The sequence below is a fragment of the Phaethon aethereus genome, assembly GCF_964289735.1.
Source record: "Phaethon aethereus genome assembly, chromosome: 2".
In the NCBI taxonomy this organism is placed as follows: domain Eukaryota; kingdom Metazoa; phylum Chordata; class Aves; order Phaethontiformes; family Phaethontidae; genus Phaethon; species Phaethon aethereus.
In genome coordinates this window covers 83,614,618-83,633,851 of record NC_138582.1, presented here as the reverse complement: position 1 = coordinate 83,633,851, position 19,234 = coordinate 83,614,618, and the positions used below count along the sequence as shown (strand labels likewise).

At 39.7% G+C, this 19,234-nt stretch overlaps 1 protein-coding gene across 1 annotated transcript in view; it reads right to left on the bottom strand.

Annotated features, from left to right (window-relative positions):
• Positions 1–19,234, bottom strand: part of TRIO (trio Rho guanine nucleotide exchange factor) — a gene marked incomplete at its 3' end in the record, with an annotated part of 250,985 nt that overhangs the window by 173,474 nt on the left and 58,277 nt on the right. The window contains exon 2 of the mRNA XM_082015438.1: positions 6,373–6,447. Within this exon, the coding sequence (XP_081871564.1) occupies positions 6,373–6,447 (75 nt within the window). The remainder of the gene's footprint in view (positions 1–6,372; positions 6,448–19,234) is intronic.

The window sequence follows — 19,234 nt, the reverse complement described above, 5'->3', positions numbered from 1 at the left end:
GTGCTTGCTAGAGACACTAAGCCTAGCTGTGAAGGTCTACAGGGATTGTCTGCACTGGACATGTTCCCTGTGAGGCACCAAATGAAACCTTGAAAAGATAAAGACATCTTTGAGCTTCTATCAAGCTGCAATGCCAGGAATATAAACTTAAAAGGAAATTAGTATTCTTATATTCCATGACTCTCTTAAGTGGGACATGAGATTAAAAACAACTGAGTTGTCTCACTCTAATGGACAGAGGGCAAGTCTGGTCTTGACCATCCTGATCCACTTGCCAAGCATAGAGCTTTGAGGATTTTTACATAGCAAGTGACAGGATAAAAACAAGACAGAAGCCCCAAGAGAAAGGAAGGATAAATGACAAGACTGGGAATCCAACAGCCCAGGTCTCCACTCAGCTTCAGAGTGATCACAGGGCTCCAAAGCTACCAAACTTAGCTGACAGTCTGCTGCAGCCCTTAATGCTCTCCTCAGTCACCAGCTAGAAATCTAAAAAAAAAAAAAAAATTAGGTTCCAACTAGCAAACAGTACTAATTCCAATCCCCCCAAAAAAGTGCTCAATTGCTCAGGCTGAAAATTCTTCTTTAAAAAGCAGCAGCTAGCAAAGAAGAGTGTATGCTGAATTGTCTTTAACACCCTCCAAGCATTTAAAAAAAATGCCTTGTTACACACAGTCAGCTCAGATCAGTCCTCCTGGCCTTTCCCACACAGCAACTCTTGTATCATGCAATTTTCCAACATGGCAGAGGAAAGAAACCCATATTCTTATGCTCTTTTGGATGCCACTTCAGTTGGGTCCCAGCTCCACATACACCACAGAGACAACCCATTTTTCAAGTGTGGTGCTTACATTTATGATAAATCTTATCCTGAAATTTTTTTATGTTGGAGACAAAACTTGTCATGAAAATTTCAGGTATACATGAGTATTGATGAAATTAACACAGCTTGATTTTTGCTGAAAAGAATTTTACTATCCAGTCACAAACCAGATACCAAAATTGTAAATATTATGCAAAAAAGTTCCAAATACTTATTTTCTTTCATCAGCTCCATTGAAAGCTTTTTTAGGCCTTTTCCAATAAATAACTCTCATTTCCTTTGCTACTTAAGCTCCTGTGTCACACACACAAACAGGAATGTTAAAAGCAACAATGCATGAGGCATCAGGTGGAAATTTACTGTTTCACAATAGTCTTTATTCAACTCAACCCCCTATTTATTTTGGTTTAACAAAAACTTATTAAGCTACTACTATCATCAGTGAGACTTCCATTTTTATCCCTTTTATATAAAACTTCCACTGCACTGAGATATTCTCTCTGTTTTTGTCTATGCCAGGATGTGTCATACGAGTAGCTGATCAACTCACATGAGTCACCCAACGTGAATCACTTCTGTCTAGTGCACATCACTAACAGCCGTCTTGTCAATGGCCTCCAAATGGCACCAAAATCCAACAGGCTGAGTAGTGCAGTTTTTTCAGGAAATGCCTTTTTACCTAGTCTTAAAGTACTTGGGCAAAGCTAAACGGTGGGCTTTTACAGCATGCTTGAAAAGCGGGACAAGTCATCAAGTGCTGTTTCTCATATGAAACCAACACAATTGCACCTATAAGAAAATGCTTCTCTTTCTGGAAGTATGTGTGGAGATGTAAAAGCATCCATACTTCAACGGACTTAAGTTTAAAACTGAACCAAAAAGTTGCATCCCAGTCTCCATCTGTACTTCATGGTTACAACACTAGAGGCATTTCGATTTCAGGTGGTTAGACACCCAATACTCAAGCAGATTATTTCCCAATTAGGTAAAAATCAGTTCAAGAAAGCTTTTTCTCTTCCTTTCCCCCCCACTTCCCCCCCCCCCCTTTTTTTTTTGAGAACCACTGTTTTGGCAGCTTTAGAAAAACAACACAGGATTCACAGGGAAGTTGCACTCGAGCATTTGCATTCTACACGTGAAGTTACTTGGTATTTTGACCAACACAAGATAGGGCAGTCCAGTCTGTCAGACTGGTTTCATGAAGGACAAGTATCTTCAATTCAGAATTTATTCCAGAATCAATATGGTATCAATCCTGACACCAGAATTCAGGCTAGCTTGTTGAGCTTTGGGACTCTACAGTTATCAGCCTACACATAACAGGATGTACTTCACAATACTTCACAGAAGTATTTGTTCTTCTGTACTTCCTTGCCTCATATCTAAGACTATATCTCTCTTCCTCACTCCAACCTGTCTTCTCAAGCATGAACTTTAGCTTTCTGTAACAGTTTTAAAATATGTTAGCGTAGCTGTGATGTTAAGATACGCATGGACCACACAGATTTTAACAAGGCAGGATGACTTATCCACACCACAGCCCTCATTTGTACAAAATTTAGTTCTAAATTCACCTTTTTAAATTTTTTTTTTTTAAACTACCTCGTCTGGTGCTACAGACAACAGAGACGAGAAAGAATCCTCTTCCATTTAAATACATCTTCAGATACACTAAATTATGTGAATTTTTTTTTCATTTACAGAAACACATCATTAATAGCTCAATAAAGCAGGCTAAACTGATTGTGATGATGGAGCAGAATGCAGGAGTGAATCACATCAGACCTACTGTGACCTGTGGCAGAGGAAAAGCAACTACTGAAATAGTTTTTTCAAGGTGATGAAGTACTCAGATTGTGCAAAGAAAAAGAAACTATGTTGAGTAGATCTCTTAAATATATCCACCTGAAAATGAACAAAGGAAACGAATAAATGAAAAGCAAAGACTGACATAAAGCAATATCAAAGCAATATAACTCAGGCTAACACAGATTGAAGAGGTACCTGTTGGAGGAGAAAAGGGAAACTCTTATAAATACAGTTTCATCGCAACATAGTAGACTTGGAGTAAAAGTGGTACCTCAGTGAGAGGTATCTGTTACCAAGAGCTTTAACTTGATTCAAACACAAGATTTCTGATTGGATCAAAATATCATCTCAAGAATGGCTTAGGAGATACCTTTGGTGGTCTGGTGCTGGAATCACGACCAATGTGCAGGTAGAAAGGCAATGGGATCCCAAAAGCCTGGTGGAGCTGGGGGCCTCAGAATTTCCATCAACTCCTTCAGTGATGACTTCAGATTCAAACTTCTCATAGCACCACAGAATAACCACAAAATAGCCCAGGTTGGAAGGGACCTTGAAAGATTATGTGGTCTAACCTTTCATGGAAAAGGAAGCCTGGATTAGATTATCTAGCACCCTGTCCAATCGCACCTTGAAAACCTTCAGTGATGAGGACTCCACCATGTCCCTGAGGAAGTTGTTCCAGTGAATGACTGTTATTGTAAAAAATATTCTTTCTTATATTGAGGTGAAACCTCTCCTGGTGCAACTTCACTCATTGCACCTTGTCTTCTCCATGTGGCTCCTTGTGAAGACAGAGCCTCTGTCCTCCTTTTAGCTGCCCTTTAAGTACTGGAATACTGTGATGAGGTACCCCCCTGAGCCTTCTCTTCTCCGAGGAGAAAAGACCTAACTCCTTCAGTCTTTCCTCACAGGTCAGGTTTTTCAGACCTTTGATCATCTTTATGGCCCTCCTGTGGACCCTCTCCAGTCTGCCTGTGTCTGTCTTTAACTGTGGGGACCAGAACTGAACACAGTACTCCAGGTGCAGCCAGAAAAGCACGGAGTAGAATGGGATGATCACATCTCTGTCTCTGCAAGTAATGCTCCTATGGATGCAGCCCAGGACCCAATTTGCCTTTGTGGCTGCAGAGCACACTGCTGATTTATGTTCAGTTTTTTTCCACCAGGACCCCAAGGTCCCTTTCTACAAGGCTACTCCTCAGACATACACACCCTAGCCTGTACAGGGCTCTTTGGTTATTCTGACCCAGGTGCAGAACTCTGCATTTGTCTCTGTTAAGCTTCATACTGTTCTTGCTAGCCCACTCTTTCAGCCTGTCCAGGTCTCTCCATAAGATGGTTTGCCCTTGTAAGTCTATCTCAAAATAAGCGGTTAAGCACTTCTTGGGACCAAAGTCAGCACTGTGGAAAGATCAGTGTCTTTAGTATTCTAAGAACACAAAGATGAATATACTGCTATACAGCCCATACTTACTCATTTAACTTGGAGAAGGAAGGTCTCAGCAGAACAAGGCAGAGAAAAGACTGGGAAAGTGAACTGAGGATCTCAAGCACTCCATGAATTTTTTTCAGACTGTGTTATTTGTGTAACTTTCCTGCTCTATAAAAAAGAACCATTTCTTTTCTTTGCACTGTGGATTGTCATACTTACTTTCTACTTGAGAAGGTACTTGACAATCAACAATGAACATGTTGGAACAACTCTACCAGAACTCCAATATAAATGAGAGAGAACAAAACCACAAAAATTATAGTGATGTTTGTGGATGCCTTAGGATTAGTGGGACTATTAGTGTTTTTAGTAGAGATAAGTTAGAGTTACCTTTAAAAATAAGTTTTAGTACATATATCCCCAACGTCCTACTTCTACAGACCTTAACCAGTTATTGTACTTCCAAATATTAAAACCAAGTACTTGAGCAAAAGTTGTACTTTTGAAGAAAAAAAGAGGCAGGCAGACATTGAAAGCCTCTCAGTCAAGAGTCCAAGAGTCTTCCTTACCTTTGTGTTCCCAGGTACAAAGCTTGACAGTTCTAGTTCCACAATGGTTAAGATCTAGTGGTGGTGGTGGTAGTTTTCCTGGGGGTGAGGGGGGTAGGGTGTGTGTTTGTTTTGTTGTGGGTTGGTTGTTTGTTCTTTTTTAATCAGTTACACTACTGCTGTATCTCATTTCATTGGAGCCCCACTCGCAATGGAAATGTGAAACTACAGATTTTGGCAGATCAGTTCCAGCCAGCCTTGCTGCCCACAGCTGTTTGCTCCATTCTTCCACCAGAAGTTGTTACCTTTACACAGGCAAGTTGGCAACCACTTTTTCCTGTCTGGAGCTCATCTGCTCTGGTTCATAATCCATCATCTCCCCCTCAATTTTCATTTGGCCCACTTCACTTTCACTGAATTAATGCCTTTTCAGAATGCCATATGCTTACAAATCAACATTAGAGAACACCTATCATCTTTCAGACCCCTTGTAAGGGGTCTAAACTAAGCTCTGGAAAACCTGGAAATTCCGAGATTTTGGAATGGAAACCGACTACATTTTCATTAAGTGCCATAACGCAAGGTCCAAAAAGAGTAATGAGGAACTGAAATATTGTGCTTAACTCCCTTTCTTTTCTTCTCTCCCTCTGAAAATACAATTTTAAGCAAGCCCTCACAACTAGTATAATACATAAGCAGAAGAATTGGGAGTTCCACACTACCAGGAAAACTGGCTCTGGGCAGTCTGTTATATCATTCATTAGAATTGCCAACACCTTTTAAAAAATAAAAATAAAAAAATGTTTTTTTGCTTTACATCTCTTCTTGACTTAGCAGAGTGGACAGGATGAAGTACTGCGAACTACACACTGTACTTGCAAGCATCAGCATCCAAGCACAGCAAATCTCTGCTCTGAATTTCAGGGATCATTTTGTATCTTTAATATTTACAGGTGAAAGCTTTATTTTTTGAGTTCTTGACAAATTGTTTATATAAAAAAAAAAAAAACCCCACACCAAAACCCCTCAAAACCCTAAAGCTCCTTTCAAATACAAGACTGTCCTCTAAAGCTGATACTACAAATTATGGCAAAAAGAATGATACTGTTTAATCCCAACAGATTTGGAAATACTTTCTCACACCCAAAATGCAGTTCACAAAAATATGCACCTTGGACATCATTCCATCAAGTAAAGTTACTTATCAAGTTACAGAATATGTTATGATATTCACTCATTCAAACCCCACTTTTAAATCCTCTGCTATTCCTCCCTAAGTAGCCAACCAACTTCAAGGTGTATGCTGCAGATAGCTAAAATTAGAGGATAACTCATTTCACCATGAAGTTAAGTGTGTTTCAAAGGATATGCTCTGAAATTTCACTTCTGCAACAGAGGTATTTCTCCAGTGCTTCAGACGGGCCAGTAACAAAGCCATCTCTGTAAAATTCTCCAGCAGAAGAACCCGAAATAAGAGAAGGAATATGACTATGGTACAGCAGGTCATTCTAAGTAATACTGTTGGATATGCAGGGGAGACAGGACATGACTGGGACAACAACATGCAGTATGCTTCACATTCAACAAAACACAGATCCTTTCACAATGCTTCTGTTATGTTTGGGATACCCAACTGGAATGAATAGGTGCTACCCTAGCTTTCCATGACTTTGTAACGATATTTAAAGTATTTAGAATACCATTTAGCATTTGACTAACAACACAGTTATGTATTCCACGAGAGAAGAAAATAACTGTACCTGAAAGGTATGCAACTTTTTCCTTTAAAATTGGTAATACTTCCATAGCCTTCATTTCATCATTTTTGCGAAACCCTGAAAACAGAAAAAGACAAGGTAATTAGTCAGAAATTCAGGCAAGCTCAGCTTCTACATTTAATGAGTGCACTGTATCACATTTACCTTTGGAATACAATATGAATGTTATGGTTACAGGAGTTAAGATAACCCTACAGTAAAAGGTTGCAAAAAAATAAGCTAAACTTTTAAAATATATTAATGAACAAGTCATTGCTTTGACTAGCTTAACACAAATGGCACGGTCTGTTAGCAAGTCTCGGTAGAAAATAGGATACTGGAGTTAGCCTTTTTCATCAGTAAATAAAAACTACCAGTCAAAAAAAAAAAAAAAAAACCAACAAAAAAACACCCCAAAATTCCCAAGTCCCCAAAAAACACCACACAAAAAGACCCACCGAAAAAACCAAATACTATTTACATGCATCTTTCCTTAGATCACTTCTGTAAGCAGAACTGGGAGATAAAGCTCTCAACTGTGTCTTTTCTACTGCCTGACAGGAGTGGCATTTTGTAACAGAGAGCACATTTTGTCATGTTAACTCGATACACCCATAGAGTTTGAAATGGTCCCCAAGATGAGTGATTACAGTCAATGTTGCAAAGCAGGACATCAGCAGCTTGTCCCTCCTCTCTACTTCCATTACATTTCTGTGGCCAGGTTCTAAACTCTTCCCTTTTTAAAAACTGGGTACTGTTTGCACACACACTTCAACTAACAGTCTGTATGATTCTTCCCAGCCTCTTTGGATTCATGTGCTTTTTTGAAAAACTCATTTCTGAAGAGAGTACCTCTTCCGCGATAAGTAGGGAACACGCACTCCTCTATCACTTTTGAAGTCCAGAAGTGCTGTTCAGCAATACTGCCCAAAAAGCCTGGTACAACACAGTAGTTGTGTTCCTTAAAAGCAACAGTTTGAGCTATTTAGAAGGTTTCAGAGAAATCTTACAAGTGCAAGCTCTAGTGTACATGTGGCAGTCTATTCTAAAGTATATTGTTCCTCCTCTGTGCAAAAAGGGCCACAATCTCTCTAGAGACAGCATCAGACGCTGGCGCTGATGGCCAGCAGGGAAGGCCATCATTTCTCTTCCTCCTCAAAAATATCCAAATGTTTCATATCCTCTGGTCTCAGGCTCTGAGCTTTAACAAAAGAGCTATGCGCTTCAGAGCTAAAACTGTGCCATCATACTGGTGTCATCAAGTAACATAAGATTTGTAAATAAGAGCATCATGTATGTAAACTACGTCACAGATTTTCTATTCCAGCCAGCAATACTGAGACTTCTGTGCCACTACAGTATCTAGTTATTGGCACTACCCTTCAAAACAGACCCAGGACACACCAAACAGAATACCCAAAGGGCAAAGACATGAGCTATGAGGAAGGACTAAATCAAATGACACTTAGTCCGAAGAACTGAGGGGAGACATGGTAGCAGTCCTCAAAACACATAAAGTCTAGTGGTGGCAAAAGTTGGCTAGAATTACAGCAAGAGGTTTACTTTGGGTGGTAGGAAGTTTTGTAAAGGCAAAAATCGTGAAGCAGCACGTGGGATTGCCTGTGGAAGACTAGGGACTATCCACCACTGGGGATTTTTAAAAAAATGCTTTTAGACAAATGTCTGACAGCAATGGGTCCCTCTGGTTCACTGAGGTGTTCAACCAGGACATTGTCTGAGCACCCACAGATTACAAACAAAAGAAAACTAAACAAATCCTCTTCCAGCCGTTGGCTAGTTCCCTGGTTTTCCATGAACGCCATAAACCAAAAAGCAAACCCAAAATTCGATACACATTCTCAGAAAGGCTAGACCAGGAAAACTGGTTCCTTAGGCAACCATGCTGCATGGAGGGTTTCTACATGATGGACAATATTTTGCAACTACACAGCAACTCCAGACCGATCAAGCAGTGGAGGGACTCGGCTACTTCTTTCATGTTTGTGCTTAGACACTCAGGGGTCTAAGACGGCTCCAAAGGAACCTCTTGCATTATTCCTTCCTCCAGAGTACTGGCTATGGGTTACCAGCCTTTTACTACAAATGCCTACAGTTTTCTTGTTTTATTATTGCTCTGCTGGAGATAAAAATATGATAAAAATACAACATGATACTAAGTTTTCAATTATTAGGGACTAAAGCTTTAAACAAGAGTTTAAGAAAACCTTGTATTTAAATAACTGATCTAAAAAGACAGCAAATACCTACCTTTTTCCACTTCAAAATATTTGGGTTTCAGTTGACTGTTAAGGCACACAGGCACACTTCCAGAGTTGTGGTTTTTTTTTTTTTTAACGTGCTTTGAGCTACCCACCATAAATTTAATGCCAATTTAGCACGCTCAGCTTTCAGATCAACCATGGTGATTCCTTTTCTTTACAGTAAATTTAGAGATAGAAAACACTTTCTCCTCACTTAAAAAGCATGCAGAAACTAGTGCTGTACTTTGCTGTCTATCTTAGCTCAAAATTACCCAAGACACTGATGTTACCACAACTTGCTTGCTCAGACTTCTAAGCCCTTAAACTACTTCACCTCAGATGATGTGCAGTAGATGCACATTTTTACTTTGCCTGTGGCATGTAAGAAGTAAGAAACATTTAGCTAACATTTCTTTGACTATTAAGGGACTGCTCAAGATAAACACTCTAGTAAATACGTTAGTGCTTGGCTCATGTTCTGGATCTACATATCCTTAAGGCTCACTGCCTTGGATTATCATATTCCTGCTGCTCTGAACAGCCTATTTTTATTCCAGTTCTGCAGTGTTAAAGCTTAACTGAAAAGACTGTGAGGATTACAATTGACCAAAGAATGTTGGGGCGCAAAGAGGGTGAATACAGCAAGAAACTATCATGTTTTTATCTCCAACAGAGCAATAATAAAACAAAAAAACAGCAATATAAGCAGGTCTTAAGGGCTTGGTGTGCCCCTCTCCCCCTTTTTTTAAAGCCTCTACACCACAAAACATTTGCGATTGAGGATTTCATTTAAATAAAAAAAAAATTAAAAGGCATTTACTGCACTCAAATGAAATGCCATAAATATCTGCACCAATCTCTCCCTACACAGCTCAGCAACCTCCGCGCCAGCCGGCTGCATCACATGTTCCTGGAGGTGATGTCATCCTTCCCCAGCTGGCCGGCTGCAGCTCCGGCCGCCGCGGTGCCGCTGCAGTGCCCACAGCCCCGTCACCCACCGCGCAGCCCACCATGGCTCCACCATGGAGCGAGCAGAGGCGTCAGCAGCAGAACCGCTCCCAGCATGGTGAGCTCAATGGACGAGCACGACCCAAGCCTGCACTGCACAGCTTGGCGAGCACAAAATACAAACAGGCTTTCATTCCCGTGGCACATGCTTCTCTTTTGAAAGCATGATGTATATGTGTATATGGCTTTTATTTATGCTGTTCCTTTAACTATGCAGTTCACCCAATAAGGCTTTTTTATTTCAAAAATGTGTTTTTAATAATAAATTCTATGCTAGTATATTTTAAAGACAATTCTAGCCTTAAACAGAAAAAACACCCTTGATATTTTCAGTACGTACTAAACAAATTTTAGAACACTAATTTTACAGTTTCACATTTTTAATGGGTAGTATATGTCCTTCTGTTGTCTCATACATCATACAGACACTTTTCCCTAACTACCAGTAAGGAGGGAAGAAGCACAAATTATGCTAATTAATATTCAACTTTAGTAGATTAAGTAACACATATCTAAATAGTCCATTTCAATTTAAGAGATCAACCCCCCGCCGTGAAGCTCTCAGAATTACACAATCCCCTGAGTTACAACAACATATCCTTCTAAGAAAACAGAGTCTGTTATCACAGAGCAGTTACTGAAGCATTGTATCACACAACCAAAGATCTTTAAAACAGGGAAACAAGAAATATGCAAAAGAAAGTCACTTAAACTTTTTATACAGATGCACAGACTGGAAAATTAAAAGACTAAAAATTTGTCTTTCCCACAAACACACCACCTCCTCTTTGCCCCCACAACTTCAGAGCCAGAAGACACCATCAGCCAGCCAGATTTAACAGACTGAGTTGTCTGTAGTAATCCTTTTTCTCATGATGTATGAAGTTAAGATATTATGCTGCAATATATTAATTTTTCCAAATTGGAATACCCATGAAACGACAGCGTTCCTGGGTAGAAGTATGACCCCTAGGAGGTTTCTGAGAGCCCTTTACCCAAATGGCCAGGACAGCCCCCTCTCACTTGGGCTGTAAGCGTTCCCCAAATCCCATGGCGAAGTCCTGGCTGCAGAGCTGCACGTCCGCTTGCCCTGGGGGCAAGAGAGTAACCCAGTAAAAAGGAGCCACCTTTTGCCTGGAAATCGCAGCGTCCCCGTAACTCTGCTGCTCCCCTAGGTACCCAACTTGCTGAAACTTCCCACAGGCACTGAAATACAGTGAGCAAGTGACCTTTACAGCAGTAAAAGAAACTGGGTAGCCTGTGTGGTAGTTCACACATCCAAGACAAATGCTGTACTAGTGTAATGCTGAGGCGTCCTTTGGACACAGGAGACAAGGTAACTCTGTTAATCATCTTGCACTGCAAGGATCAGTAACTAGTCACCCACACAATTAAAGGGAGCAGATAAAATTGGCTTAAACACATCTTTTAAACTAACAATTTAATTACAGAACTGTGATACAAAACACCATTGGGAACAACCTTCCCAAAGATGCATCGCTGCCCCAGCAACATACAAGTTTTTGCTACTTTGAAGGTACCTTCAGTGATGTCCATCATTCAGTTACAGCAACAAACAAATTACAGAAACAGAAATTAAGACAGCAAAGACACTCAGAAATTGAGGCTAAGAGCAGCATCTCTTTGCTAAGAGGTTGAAAAAGCAGTCATCTATTGCTGTCCAACACAACCGACTTGAAACTTTTTTGTAACAGGACTATAAAACAAACCCAAACAAAACCACAAATAAAAAAAGGGAACGCTTTCATCCTGAAAACTCGCATCTTTAAGAACGCAACTGCTTCTCACCTTGCGACATAAACCCAAGACTTTTTAGAGGTGCAAACAAAAGAAGTTTTCACTTCAACCCAGAATACGTCAATGCTTTAGGCTCTCTTCAGACTTCAGGTGAGTGACTCTGTGTCATGTCATTGACAGTAGGAAAGTGCCTTGTCTGCCAGGCTGCTCCCTCCAGCACCAGCCTGCTAATCCCCACCTCTTTGACAGAAATCCCATCCTGAACCAGAGAAATCTCTTTCAGTGAGTTATTTTACAAGGTACTCTTCTCCTCAAAAATCCATGCACTATGCCAAGTTCTACAGGAAGGAGAAACCGCACATAGAAGCTGAGACTGTGGACATTCAGAACTGCCACATTAATGCTACAGTTCAGGTAATCAGGGACTTAGGTAGCAACTGGACTGATTTAACTTTGTCATAAGTGGAAAGAAATATTTCCTAGAAGATTAGAGACAAAATAACTTTTGTGGATGGGGAAGAGACCGTTTCCTAGCCAAGCAGAAGCTTCCTGCAACTTGGTAAGGCAGCAAGAACTACAAACGTGTGCACAAATCCTTGCATCCACTGGTCCCGTCATGTTGATTAAGTTTCACCTTGAAACAGAAAAGTTCAAAACTAGCCACTCAACATTTAAGCAAAAAGAATCCAAGATGTTGCTGTCTTGAGCATTTTCTATTTCACAGCGTGAATGACATTGACTAGGCAACTCTTGAAATCTGAGCTATTCTCCCCTTTAATTGTAAATCCATCCTAGCTACATTTCAAGAAAAATTGCCTTCTAGGTAATTAAGTAAAAAGGCAAAAAACTAAACAAAAAGAAGAAACAAGCTAAAAAGTTAGTGCATTATTAGACTGATTCGTTTCATTATTTGCCCTTTTTCCTCCCCCATATCATAAGTTGATGACATAGATTTTAAATCCTGGAAATCCATACGTTTCTTCAACTTCTCCTATCAGTTAACAACTGCATATTATAAACTTCAGCTGCAAGTTAATTTATACACTACCTCTCATGTTTTTCAAGTGTCCAGAAAGAGCAAGAGAACACAAAGCAGGTTCCTATTCTGCCATTTTGCCATGGAGAGGTTTTTAAAATAGGACAGTGGGAAAATTTCTAAAAATGGTATTATTCCATGAAAAATAATTGTAAACAAGACATGAGGAGATTCACATGCAGCCATTGTGAAGTCTTTTACATCCTTACTAAACCAGTACAGATTAAGTCAGTAGATCCATATGATTCTTTCCTTCAATCAGATTTGGAAAAAATGACTGCTGAACTCCACGAGTTCTTGGGTTTACAAATTAAATCAGACTACTGAGATAAAGGTGAGAAAGAAATCTGAACTTTCATAAAGCAGAAAATAGCAAAAAACAGCACTAACTGAGAACACAACCCAAAGGGTTAGCAAAAGAAAGCAAAAGGTAACTGAAAGTTAGTGCATGTATGAGATTACTGATAGCTTTTCTTGATTTTGACTCAAGTATTTTAAATGACAATTTCAATTTTATGGTAGGCTTAACTATAAATTCATATTTTTGCACGCATGTAAAGGATCCACAGAACAATCAGAGCTGTCAATTCACTGATTGTACTGTTATCACTTCCCGTTACTGACATTGCCTCTATTCATTGCTGCTCAGCAATCTCACACCATCTTTCACATTGCAACAAAGCAAGGGAATGCAGGGAAGTTACGGCAAAGGTTGCAATTGTTTTCTCTTCTCTGAAGCTTCATGAGCTTGCAGATGACCAGTTTCAAAAGGTATAATGGCAATTCATCTCAGGAACACTATCTTCTAAGTATGCCTGTCATGGCACCTTCAAAACCATACATTTTTCTTTTTAGGATAAAATACGGAGCTATCAGCAGTTTTTTTTCATGACATACAGATCACTGGGTAACATTAGTAACCTTAGCATTCATCAGTTATTCATTCACTTTTTCTCAGCCCAGATTCTAAAGCCTCCAGGTGACTCTGACAAGGACACAGCTTAGAGGCATATTACCAGAGGGGCATGATTTCACCGTTGTTCCAGCAGCCACAGTCATGGGCTTAAGCAAAGTATTTGTTGTAGCTAATAACTATTAATTTAACATTAGGAACCCACTCCTGAATTCAAAGCAATTCCAGGAGCATGACATAAGTATGCTTTTGGCTCCTCTGATCAGGCTCAAGATCCATTCATCAGAAAACATTACAGCTTCAAACCCTCACTTTAATCACAACGCACAGAAACGTCCCTCCTCTTTCTGTTTTGTTTTGTACCCTATACACTCTCTATACGTGCTGCAGGGAATTGCACCCTATCAGTACTGAGCTGGTATGCAGTGCTACCACATGGCAACCGAGACCTCACAGAAGTGGACAGCTTAGAAATTGCCTCGAAGAGAATGCGATTCATTAGAAGGTTACTAGCCCTTTAAGCTGCTTTCAGTTTTTGGCATTTTTGCTAAGCGTAAGAGGTTCTCTCTTAGCATTTTTAATAGCTCTGTGGTTTGACCTGACACCAGGATGCAACCTCTCCTGACCACAAATTAGGCGGGGGACGCAATGTCATACAGAGGCACGTGCGACAAGAAAAGGCTACCAGTGTAGTTGATCGCAAATATTCAAGAAAGATCAAATTTACCTACTGAATGACCATCCTTTTCTTGGAAGGTTACATACTCATCTATTCCTCAGTTAAGAAAGAGAAATTACCGTGAAACTACCTCAGGAGCATACTGCAAAACTTGTTGTACTGAAAAAATTCCCTTAAGAACATAAATTGAAGAAAACTCCAAACCCTAAATCACACTGTTAAAAATCTGCAATTTCCTTTTAATTGGGTACACAGGAACCTTACAGTTATCAATATTTTGTAGTGAGGTCCATTCCAACCTGAGTTACCCTTTGATCCTATGAAATGTGCAAGCCAGAAGTACACACATCCATTTTTCAACTGAAACTTAAGATGAGACAATCAAAATCTGACCAGTTCCCCCACTTTCAAGTGAGGGGAACTGTGTTCTTAAATTTATCTATCCATTCAAGATGCTCAATCTGTTCCTGCTGTCCTACCAACACTGTTGGGAGTTAGTTTTGGTGGGAACTGCTCATCCATCTCTAAGAGCTGCGATACTCCAATTCACTGCCCTGCTGAGGTAGCAAACCTTTTTGTAGTGGTGTTCAAATACAGCACTAGTGCACTGCTCTCACTGCAGTCAGATACTTTCCCTGCTGACTGTTGCCACAGACACTCACGGCTTAAGGGGTCTACACTGTCAGAGCTATCAGGAGGGTACCCAGTCTCCTCTAAAAGACTGGTTTAACATGCAGTTGTTTCAACAACCAGGTCTGCAAGCAATTTTACTTATTCTTCTGTTTAAAACACATATCAAGTGAAAGACAGTAGCTTCTGAATTCTGTGCAGCAACAGCTGGAACATAACATTTTAGATCATGTCCTTTGGCTCTTGTTCCAAACCACCATCTGGAGAAATCTCCACACTGAATTGATGAAGACTACAGCAAGGGCAGTAAAAATAAGCAAGCTAAAACAGACTGAAAATTGTCCTGCATTGTTTCATCCTGAGCAACAACAGGAAGAACTACTTCCATCAGCCCTGAAATCATTCAAAAATACCAAAAAGCAGACTGTGTATTCTTCAAAAGAAACGTCTTTTTATGGCATGAAGTACTGGTTTTGGGCTTCCTATCATTCATACACTCCAAGATTAGGCATTTACTGGTTTGTTGGCTTTGTTGTTTTTTTCCTTTTTTCCACCTTTTTTTTTTTTAAATATGCACACATTTTCACAACACTTTCATGACCTTATGGAGAGACCTATGCAAAAATTAGAATAGGTTATGTTCATATTTGGAGACATTAGTATTTGAACAACCTTTTTTTTTTGGTTGACTATTCCTTCCTCTCCCCTTCTCTTTTTTTTTTTTTCCCCACGACATTTTATATTCCATCTGTGGCAAAACTAGCAGTTTGCAACAAGATGCATGTCAAATAACTTGATTTGTGCACAGTGCTCATTCCTTCAAATTCCTGTTTTATTAGTTTGCAGCTGTAAGGAGCTCAAGCTGTAAGAACACTGAGGCATGGAAAATGTAGGATGAATCTGAGCTTCTATGCTACATTACAATGCACATACAAAAGATCAACATGAGAAGAAAGGGGAAGCCACTTCTTTTCCTCATGCTGCATCGTAAAAACAGTCAAGTTCATACTGACTCAAACAGAGAAAAAGAATCATCCACAGCTTGTTTTCTACAGCCCTCAGCTTCAGATGTGTGACTGTTAGAAGCATACAGAGGGGGGCAAATAAAGTTTTACATCAGGGCTTCTCCCTCCTCTCCATTTTTTTTCTTTTTACTAAGCCAATGTTATTTAAAACGCCGATTAACATATGCTACTGCTTAGAATGAACCACTTAAAAAAAAAAATAGTAATCAGGACTCCACAGGGGAATTAAAGCTTAGGTATTTCACTTTTAATATGTGAGCGGTTGCTAACAGCAACCTGCCTCCCTCTCTCCCTGCCTTTAAAAGGGAGAGTAAGATGAGCATGAAATGCCAAAAGAGATGTCCAATACCCGTCTCGTTTGCTTAAGGATTACGTTAGCAATTATAGCTTGAATCACTCTAAGCAGGTGTACACGTATTCTTAACACACATGCCGCGTTAATTAAAAATACAGGTTTAAGACAATAGAAGGCAAAGAAAGCGAACAAGCAATCTCTACTGAGACAAAAATGAGCCACGCGCGGGCTTGGCGGCAGGGAAGCTGTGCAGCACAGCTCCATCTGCATGCAAGCCGATGACAGCATGGCTCCCACATGACCGCCGCACTCGCAGCGGCACCCATTACATCATCAGCTTTGTGCGGAGCTGAGCCATCGCTGCATCCCTGGCTCCATCCCCCAAACCTTACGGAGGCAGAAATATGAGCGATCTGAAGTCACGCAAACCTTCCTCTCCCCGCCCTGCCAAAAATCCTCCTCATCTGATCCCTCTGGCAAATTTCATTAGAAACAAAAGGACCCTTACCACGTTTTGCTTTGCAAATGGGTTTCACTCAAGAATGAACAGAAAGGATTTTGCAGATTGTCATGTCTGAGAGGGAGGTTTCATTCTTCATTTATCAAATTTGCTCTCGCAGATTATTTCCTTCAGATGACAAAGGCAAGCAGCCTGAATCTCATTAGAGCTACATTTAACACAGCTACTGAAGTACACAAATTTAACCTAAATCAAGGCTGGGTGTTCTCCGTGAACTTCACTTACTCAGCTCTTTCTATGTTACTGTAAATGAGAACAAGATTAACATCTTGCCTTCGCTTTCACCCATTTCTGTAAATGGATACACATTACTACAAATGCAGCATGTGCACTTTCACGACTCTGGTCGGAAGCATACTCCCAAACTCAGCACTCAAAACCAGGGAAGAGTTTCTCACCAGCTCACCTATCCTCAAGTCATGAGTAAATTAGCTTCAAACTCATCTTTATTAAGACTACATAGCATATGCAATACTGAGACAGACAAGACAAAGCAAGCAGGTCCTAATGCTATTTAGGACAGAAACCTGCAGACATAATGTTCCAAGGGTATTCAGATATCCAACTGTTTGTTTCTATAGCTTTAATATTTGTGTGCATATTGAAACAATTTATACCTATTCAAATGGTGTCAATTTTCTTTAAGAACAACAGTTATTTTAAGTAGGGATACTGCATTACATTCACAAGTGTACCAATTGAGTTCTCGCTTCAATTTAAAAAAAAAATCACATATGAAACCTTGCTCATTTTACAGACCAAACTAGACAAAAGCTATTTAAACTTGACTGCAGCTTACAACTTCCTACTACCTGCCAGCACAACAAATCCAGTCTAACAAATACTTGTGAGTCACCACTATTTCATACTCAAAGTTTTCACATCAAATATATGGACCCCAATACAGCTGCACTCATTAAAATAAGAAAGTGCAGACTGTTACTTTTCCATTAACACAGGCAGCAAGTATTCACTCATCAGCTTTATTCTTCAGCCTTCTAGAGCATAGACAATATAAAGATGTTATATGCCCAAACTATCCAGTCATCCGCCTCTGCAGCACTACCTGCAAAATACCACCACTAGCAAAAGTTTTCCATGTTATTTTATTTCAGTAGAGGGTATTCAGCACATGGGCATGTTATAGCACCTCTGATCCATGCCTTTGAAGAACATGCTCAGACTTATCAAGTGCTGTGTAGTATGGCACAGATACCATGCGATACCATCTGCAAATCAGGATAATGACAATGATTGAAGCACTGTAAGTTATAATATTTTAATTAAGTTCACAAAAACAGCCTAATTTAAACTCGATTAAAATGGGTTTGTTGATGTTCTACAACACTGACGCACTACACAAAATTCTAAATGCATATGATTTTCTGGAAAAGCTCTTTGAGACAACAATAGGAGCTAACATTTTAATTGCATTGAAGAGCAGCAAAGTACTTTGGAATGTACATAAATGCATTACTTCAGAAGTCTGCAGTGTATTTTAAAAGCACTAGGTAAGATTTAACCATGCCTCTTCCTTTGTGTCTTCAGTTCCTGACACGATTAAAGATACACAAGATGTCTCTGAAGATTTTAAACTCTAAAACCAATTAGCACTCCATAAGTGAACTTCTAAATGACCTAGTAAGCTTAGTTACAAATGTTAACATCTGTAGAGTAGAACAGTAACAAATGTCAAATTAGACTTCTCTTTAGCTGTTTTCACCTTTATTATTTCCCACCCCTCCTCTTACACCATCTCATCAGGTTAGAACGCAAGTGTATGGCAGTAGTACAGCATAGCAACAGCTGATACATTATTGAGTTTGGCAAATATTTTTATTTTTACACATTATCAAAAGAGAAGCACTCTCTACTGCAGTGTTTTTGGTTTACAGCCACTTTTGTTGTAGTTAAGTCACCGCGCAGAGTTCTTATTTGCTTTTGAGCTCCAATACCCTGATATCCCATTCAAATTGCCAAACCCTCTTATCTGCTATTATTTTTAAAAAACAAACAAAAAAACCCTGAGAAATTAAGTCATATCAGAGGTTTACTGAGTCTTTTTAGCCTGGCAGATATTGAACGCTAGAGCATGAAGCAGTATCCCGTCCTTTACCAGCATAAATCATTTGGGTATTTGAAAGCATATAGACAGATAATGGGTGTATTCTGAACTCAGCATGGGAAAGAGTGCTGGATCCAGGATTGTGTTACTGAGTGTCCAGTTAGAAGACTGCAAGACCTGGACTGTGACTTCTTCATAAAAGACTTCTCCCAAAAGTTTCAATAGCTGATACATCACAACAGCCTCCCTTCATGTTTCTTTATCTAAGTGCAAGTGTATAAGACCAGCATGCCCTAGTACATTTGTTATACAAGAACTTTCTTACTAAGTCCTTCAGGCACACAGTTTCTCTGTTATACTTTATCCCCACTACCACTGCACCAAACTCGCTCTTACTCATGATAGGTCAATTCACTGGCACTACTTGATCTACAAGAGTAACAAAAGTAGATGGAGCATTTTACCTACTACCCATTTACTCTTCACAACATGTATCAGGAGGGTAGTTCTATTCAGAAGTTACTTGAAGTATATGTACATCAGCTTGCGATGTCTGGAGACCCTTTCCTCCAGCAGATGCTTTGACTCAGCATACTTCTGTTCTCATGAGGACCAGAAGCAAGACTTAGACCAGTACCATATACAACTCATTTGTATACAAATTTATCCCAGTAA